Source organism: Etheostoma spectabile, chromosome 9, assembly GCF_008692095.1.
Source record: "Etheostoma spectabile isolate EspeVRDwgs_2016 chromosome 9, UIUC_Espe_1.0, whole genome shotgun sequence".
NCBI lineage: Eukaryota > Metazoa > Chordata > Actinopteri > Perciformes > Percidae > Etheostoma > Etheostoma spectabile.
The window spans coordinates 14,154,955-14,163,133 of NC_045741.1; the positions used below are offsets into that span (position 1 = coordinate 14,154,955).

At 39.6% G+C, this 8,179-nt stretch overlaps 1 protein-coding gene across 1 annotated transcript in view; it reads left to right on the forward strand.

Annotated features, from left to right (window-relative positions):
- The first annotated feature begins 5,791 nt into the window (after positions 1 to 5,791).
- Positions 5,792 to 8,179, forward strand: part of rexo1 (REX1, RNA exonuclease 1 homolog) — a 12,403-nt gene continuing 10,015 nt past the window's right edge. Inside the window, exons 1-2 of the mRNA XM_032524971.1 lie at positions 5,792 to 6,133; positions 7,281 to 8,179. The exon at positions 7,281 to 8,179 is cut by the window's right edge and continues 984 nt beyond it. Of these exons, the coding sequence (XP_032380862.1) occupies positions 5,941 to 6,133; positions 7,281 to 8,179 (1,092 nt within the window). The 5' untranslated portion in view covers positions 5,792 to 5,940. The remainder of the gene's footprint in view (positions 6,134 to 7,280) is intronic.

Here is an 8,179-nt window from a genome sequence, read left to right on the forward strand (position 1 = left end):
TTTCTTCATAAAACTCAGTCCAGAAGAAAGCAGAACACTTATCTTCGAAATTAAGCTCGGACACCAAAGGACAACCTGTTGTGCTGCTCCCACATTGCAACTGGATCCACTGTGAATTATTAAGTTATCTGGAATGTTCTCTTTGCCTGTATGTATAAGCATGAATGGCCCATCTGCAGATACATACAAGCTTATGCAATATGTCGAAGGGATTCAGTATAAGGGGTTGGAAGGGCTGTAAGCCAATGCTGGCCGTGCCTGGTGTGGTTCATTAATATGGCTGGGGACTTCAAACATTCTTTATTTGTCTCCATTTAAGATAAATTTCTGTCAATGTCTGAGATAAAACACTCACTCATCTAGCTTGGTGGCCATGCACTTAATGCTCTTGGAGCAAAGAATGTTTGTTCCTAGCCATGACTTCCTGTTGTACCGACTGTTCGGTTTATTACACCACCGTTTATACCAAATTATCAGTGGCAACACTTTCAGTGTTTGAGACCGTCAGGCAAGTCTAATAGTATTGATTTAAACTATTTTAATTGGTTTGATGTATGGCCCCCCAAAATTAAATTTCTGAGCTAGCTCTGCAGTATATGTAGTATGTTGGTACAAGCTAATTATGTTAAATGGTTAGGCAAGTGAAACAGTCAGTGTTACTTTGATTGTAAAGAATTCATGAAATGTCCCCTTGCCACAACCAGAACTTTTTTGTTATTTTTGTTTCTACATATGAATGACTGCATTATATTGAACCTTGAATTTTTTTGGCAGTAAAGGTTGGAACTCCTTTCAGGGGTTTGAAAAGCACATTTTGGTAAATGTGACCTGAGTGTCATTTATTGATTGAATACATTAAGACCATTCCCCCTAAAGGTTCACCATTGTCTTGTTCTATGAGACATCCACTTTAAAAATGACCTTACAAACTAAGAGATGGTATCTTTCCAAAAAGAAACAAACAAAAAAAAAATCACAAAAAAAGTCTTCCACGGACATGTAGCTGTATTAAGTTTACTTTTGTTTTTCATGTTTGAATACTCCATGTCATTGTGCCACACTGATTTCCCCCTCCCCCTTTTTTGTGTATGGCTGTTTATAAGCTTTTATTTTCTATATGGTAATTTCCATGCAGGTGCTGTTCAGTTCAGGTGAAACACCGGATGTTTTCCTTGTTTTGTTTTTAAAGTTCAGCGTATGAGGTGAGATGGAAAGTTTGTTTAGGTGATCTGGAGCGTTCATGCCCAGTGAAAGCGAGCATTACGTTTTTTTTTTTTAATTTTATGTGTAAGATTTTTTTTTTTTTTTTTTTTTTTTAAGATTTAAGTTAAAGCTCATTCTAAAACCGGTAATGATGACATCTCACAACACTGTAGCCATTTCACCAAAGAGGGTTCAAGTCATGATGTTGAACATGTATCACCTGAGACGTGAGGGATTCTGATTGTCCATGCCCGGTTGCCAGCACTTCCGCTACGGTACTTTGGAAATGGCTCTGTTGGTGTCATTCTGCTGATAATGGGACACTGTAATAGTTTAAAACACCTTTCTACAGATGCATCGTTCAGGGGTTCTATGTCTTATAATAAGACCTACTTGAATTTGTGTATGCAGCAGTTTCTTCTCCATTTGGAAAACTTTGCTATCCGTAATCTCAAAGCGATAAGTTGATGGTCAAGGCAATCTTGGGGTTTTGAAAACACCTACACAGTTCAGTATTTTGCCTTTTTTCTCCCTTTTGATTATCACATGAGTTGGTCGCTACTTTTTCATAGGGGTGGATACTCAAACGCACAGATTTTGGCCATACTCTAAACTCCGGAATGGTATGAGTTGTCTTGGTCATGGCCATTTCTACTTTTGTCAAATGGCAGTAGCTTTTCGGACTGCCTTTTATTGGGGGGGGGGGTAAGCTTCGCAATTTTTTATATTGTAATTGCGTAAGTCATTTTGAAGTAAGAAAGTGTTAAAAACCATTCATTCAAATGGTCTGTCCATCAACCTCCCCACAATTTGAATGTAGCCCACAGGCAAAAGCATTTACAATCCAGCAACATTGATCAAATGTTTTATAAATGGTACATTTCATGGACATGGTTATTTTGTCGACGTTGATTCAGTCCTCCAGCTTTCTTGGAGTTGACACCTGATTTCAACAGTCTAAATCACACCAAGCCCATCATGTTCATGGGAAGAAGTTTAAATACAAAAGTATTGATTTAAAATAAGCACTTTACTGTACCATGTGAATGATTGCAGTTCATTCAAGGCAACATTTATGACCGTTGCAACAGAATTTTTGTATTTTTTTTTTTCTAAAAAAAAAAAAACGCAATAAAATGCTTTTGAACAACACACCTGTTTGTCTGGTTACTATACTGTTTTAGTGTTTGCTTAAAGGGCTGCTCTACCCTGTATCGCTAGTTTCATATTAACTACTCCGCAGCTCTGTGGAGAGAGGTCTGACAAGCGAGACTACACATTAACTAGCGGTCTAATCTTTTGGCCAAGGTTGACGCGGTCTCACTTGATTCGGTGCTGTAAATCCCCTAATACGCAACATTCCGTATCTGAGCCGACTATGTGATATGTGTCCTTGGCTGCTGGTAAATATGAGCCTATTTGTCACCTTACACATGACGTGATGGTGGTTTCACCTTGTTAGTTGGCCTGAGTGCTGCTGTGGGGGGTGGCGCTGTTCACAGCTGCAGAGGCCTGATCTGATGAGACTGATGCAACCTGCTGCAAGAGCGCCAGCTCCTGAGTGCCACCGCACGATCTGCCTGGAAATACAAAATGACTTCTGCTGACTTAGCTAAATGCCTGTGTCGTTTCATCACCGCTGCGAGTCAGGATTTGACTTCCTGTGGTTAAAATCAGCTGTATTGTATTTGAATTATTACTAAGCAGATGAACTATAAGATGCGGTTGGTCAAAAAAGAGCAATGACAAGCATAATAAACAAAGAAATCAGACTATTTGAACACACAAGATTTCACAGGCGTTTGTCTCCCTCTAGTGGACACTTCTCACAGCTGCAACACACTGCCAAGATTAACCTGAAATAGTAGGCCTATCCTCTTGGTGTTTAGTCATGATAATTATATCAATATGCCAAAAATTATACCTGTAACCAATAAATTAAGAACATATTGTTTATTTAATTCCATCAAAAATTAGATAAATGGAGGAACAGATCAACCTTGTGTGGGCCACATAAGATTCCAAGTCATGAGACAGATCTCTTTTGTTTTCACATTTGCTTTAACTGCTTATTTCTGTTTTAGTGCTAAACAAATTAAGTTAATTATTTTAGAAATGTTACTGATAAAATAGGGATACTAATACGATAAGTAACGAGACATGTTAAAACCAAATCAGCACATTCAAAAAATAAGGAAAACAATATTCATGCTGGACCCCAATGTTACTTTAATTTCTGTCTTGGTTGTAGCAGAATCTAAACTAAATTTTAACAAATGTTTTTAAGGGACAGATGAAACAGTTCAGCAGCTGTTTTAATTTTCTAAGAGGATGATTTGCTCAATTATTACCAATTTATAATTGTATTGCCTCACCACCTGGTCTGTTTCGATTGATTGACAAGACGATGGGAAGTAACTAAGCACGCAGTTACCTGGTTTTTCTTTTCACAACATGCAAACAGCAAAGTATTATTCATGCATCAAGGTTAAATACATTAAACATCGAAGAATATAAACTTCCCTTTAGAGAAGATGCATGCAGTAGGACTTTCTCACAGCCAACACTTTGACTTGTCACTGTGGGAAAAGCACAGGTGTCACTGACGAGGCCTTCATCATATTCAAGTGTGTCAGTAAGCTATGTGACAATGAGCAAGTATATGACCCTGAATCCAAAGCCTCCTATCATGTACAGCTACTTTTATTACGAATAATCAAGATTTTTTTTTAAATTAAATGGAACCTGTGTTCTAATGAATGGATTACCAGTGTTTTCTGTTTTATTATTTTCTCCTACCTTGTAGCTGCTTTAATAAATCTCCCTGAGACTTCCAACTGTAAAACATTCAGCTACACATGCCTTTGTATTTATCTTTTAAACACCCCTTGTTTTGCTTTCTAAATAAATAAAACACCATGTAGTTTGTTTAGGACCCGTAAAGCTGTCATTTCAGAAGTATGGATTTTCTTTTGTAGAACAGTATGTAAACAATGTGCAAACAGGTAGCATTAAACGCAGCTTTATAAAACTTCTAAAAAGTATTAAGTGCAAGAATAGCAGTCAAAAAAACAGAAGCACAAACATATGAACCAATGGACCAAATTAACCATTTCTGAGGTAAAGGAGAATTTCAGGAGCTGACATAGAAAACAAAAGTTCACTGGCTGATAAATGAAATGAAAATCACTGATCACCCGCCCAGCGCACCTGAGGCTCATGGTGGCCAGGTGTGGTCTAAGTGGATCACGTGTCTGTGGGGAGTGCACAAAAAGCCTCAGCACGCGGTGGTCTGATAGTTTAAGAGTACAGCTGGAGGTAGGTATCATGGCGCATCTTAGGAAGCGGTTTGTAGCGTTTTAATGGTTTGTATTTCTAGCCTACCAGTTAGGGCATGTGATTTTCATAACAAGAACAAAGAAGTTCTATCACTGGTTAATTTGTAAATAAATGCAAGAATAAATAGGCCTACTGAACTATGGAAAAACGTAGTTGTCATAACCTCCACCTGAACTGAATTGACCTTCAGTGACTATTTATATGTAGCCTTCATTTGTTTTTAAAGATTTGCTTCATGTTAAGTCATTTTATAAAGAAGATGTAAGGATCTAGAGTAACTTGTCGCATGTGCTTGGGGAAACGCGAAAAATTATTAGAAGTTTTAAAAATGGTTCCAAATTTTTGGACTGCGTTTATGTTCAGCTGTATTTACTTACTTAGTTGAAGCAAAAATAAAAGTGGTTAATTCTCAGCAAAGGGTAAATGGCCTATAAGTGAATTGTAAAAAATGTGTTTTTTATTTTTTAAATGGACCTTTTTCACAGATATGTTAACTTTTTCTTAAGAAAAGCCACGTGAAGTTTTCAGAGCCTTCTGCCACAAACCGTTTAATTTAACCCAAACCTTTATTTCTGGGAGCAATTGCTGGAAATGTATCCCGTGTGCTGCACAATACCAGAGCCTCTTAAGTGGGATACAGTTGGCCTATGTGAATTTCCCATCCGGGGGTACTATTACTGAAAACACCTGTGAGACCTCAACACATCTGCCATGAGCTAGGTCTATTGTAAGCAAAAGCATGGGCCATTTTTTTCTTTCTTTCTTTCTTTCCAGGCCAGTTGACCCGAGGACGTAAAGACAGCTTCTCCCTGGATTCCTGTGAAATAAAATGTTGAAAAGCTTGTCTCACTTATTTTAGCTGGCTGAGCCTCTTTTAGTTACACAATGAGGAGCTCGCACACACAGGTGTTCCTACTATTGCTAATTAACATTAAGCTTTTGATTAGCAGATGCTCAGCAAGGTAACTGAAGAAAGGAAGAATAGGAGTGGAAGTTAAATTTTTAACCAAAAAAAACAAACACCTCAAGTTACGAGCAAATGTTATGGTTAACAGACAACAAGTTTTCTTTAGTTGTTAGTTGGGCGATTTGGGATAAAAGTTGAATTTAACCTACTTCTTTTTCGGGTTGGGGAGGTTCACACGTTTCTCCTAATCATGCTATAGCATGAATGACAATGTATTGTTTTCGTTGATGGACGTAAAACGTACTATCTCTGACGTCAAGGAGCGCGACACGTGGGAGTTCACGCGATATTTCATCTCTCCGACCAATCCAACATGGCGCCATAGGGACGTTGTTATTGTTCGGTCGCTTCTTCAAGCTCTTGTAGTACGACGAAAATTACGCAGAAAACCGCCGAGCGCGTTCATATTGGCATGAGAGCAACACCTGGGGATGATGATACGGTCCACCGGCTTCTTCCGAGGGATTGACTGCCCGTTTTACACGGAATACAGCGAGGGCAAAGGCAGCAAGAATGGGTGTAACAGACCGTACTGTCACTTCAGGCACAGCCAACAGCGACGGGCGTCCTACGGAGCACCAGCTGATGTTACAAAGCAAAGAGACCTGCACTCCGCACAGAAAGGTGCTGCGTATTATTTAACTACGAATAATTGAACGTCTTCGCTCGCGGAGTCGCCAGCGCGGACGTGTGTGGACTGGACCACAGTGTTAAAAAATGTGTCGAAAAACATAACTCTGAAGGAATTGTCTATTAACGTTCGCTGCCTTTTGCAATTAACCACAGTACATCCGTCTTACCAGTTATACCCCCCATGGTTGCTGTAAAGTGAGGTTTAGCTTGGAAGTGCTAGAAGTGTCAAAGCAACAAAAGAACAGACACCTAGTATTAAGAACAGAACTGCATTATGAACATCTGCTACACATAAACGTAGCAACAACAAAACAAAAATAAGGCACAAAACACTATACACTAACAAATAACTTAGGTGTAATGAGAAAAGTAGATAAAAAATATGTGTATCTTTAAAGGCTTCTGTGTCTGCAAGTAGCAGTGTTGGCAGCAAAAGAGTACTTATAGTGCAGTTGTAGCACTGAACCAAAGGGGATGTCTTATAAAGACAGTATTGCAGATAGTGAACAATTAGGTAGTGTCTTTTGTTTTGGTCTGTTGAGTATGTTCCCCTTGAAGGATAGTACACCGCTTGTCCTCCTGGATTTTGTTTTGATAGCCCACAGACTTATCTTTAACTTGCACAAATGAACTTATTCTATTCACATGTGATTAGAATCCTCTCAACAAGATTACAGCCATAGACCATCTGACCTTGCTATAGTTGCATATATTGTTGTGTACGTTTTTTAGGATTGAGCGTCAAAGTTTGATCTTCACTTCGTGTTGACGGCTGCATTCTGTATGTAACTCTCTCTGGCTAATTACATCCTCAGATGAAGACCTTGACATGTAGTGGAAAGTGGGAATGCAACGTTTTCTCTACTGGTGGTACTGATTAGAACACCTATACCCAGAGTCTGCAGATTTTTCCAAATTAAGAATTAAATATATATTTAGTTAAATAAGAGTACAGTATTGTTCTCCAGGGATTACAATTGAGTGGGTGGTCTTTGGTCACTGATAGAATGTAACTTAAACTGGTCAATATCAGGGAAGACTGGATCAGTGTACATACTAATCCTTAGTTAAAAGCTAGTCAGTGGACCTTTTATTGTTTTATTGGTTAATGTATTAAGATTGATTTGCATCTCTGCAGAACAAGGTTATGATCCCTTCAACCCAGAAGTTGTGAGGCCCCAGGAGCAGCAAAATGGAAAGCCGGCTGCTTCGGGAGACCTTACTGGTGCTCTGGAGCTTGTCAACAAAGCCATCGAGGAGGTCCGCAGTGAGGTGGAGCGGGAGAAGAGGAAGCTCTCTCGGATTGGGGATGAACCGTACGATCCCAGCAAGAGTACAAAGTTGTCTACATCTGATGCTGTTAAAAGTAAAACGCCACCTTCACACATGGCCTATGACCCTGGGAGTTATCAGATGACCACTGGCGGTTATAACCCCACGCCTGGCTGCAGCAAGTATACCTTGGATTCAGACAACAAGGGGAACAATAGTAACTCAATGGAATATGTTCCTACTTCAGTGAGAAAGCCTCCATCTCGGACACATACACCTCAACTCCCCTCTCCTCCCCCCAGTCCAAAGTACTCAAACTGCACATCCTCTAAGTGTAAATACACTGTGGACAATTCAAAACCATCTACAGATATGGAGTATGACCCGCTGTCCAACTACTCAGCAGGAATCGCAGCGAAAAGCAAGAGGGACCGGGATGCACAAACTGTTAAGACGGAGCAGAGAACCATACACAAACAACCAGGATCAGCTATATCAGAGTATGTTGTAGCTCTGAAAAAACCACGACAGCAGAGTGTAGACTCAAAAAAGTACACTTTTTCTGACTCTGATGGGGAGAGCTCTGGAACGGAGTATCGACCCACCTCGCTAAGCAATCTCCAGCAGAGAAAAGGCAAAAATGCTTCTCTTTGGGACGCTGTGGGGAAGGAGATAAAAGAAAAAACTGATAGTATGCTAAATACACTGACACAGAGGAATACAGAGGACTTGGCAGGGGACTCAGACGTCAAGGAAGGTATTAAA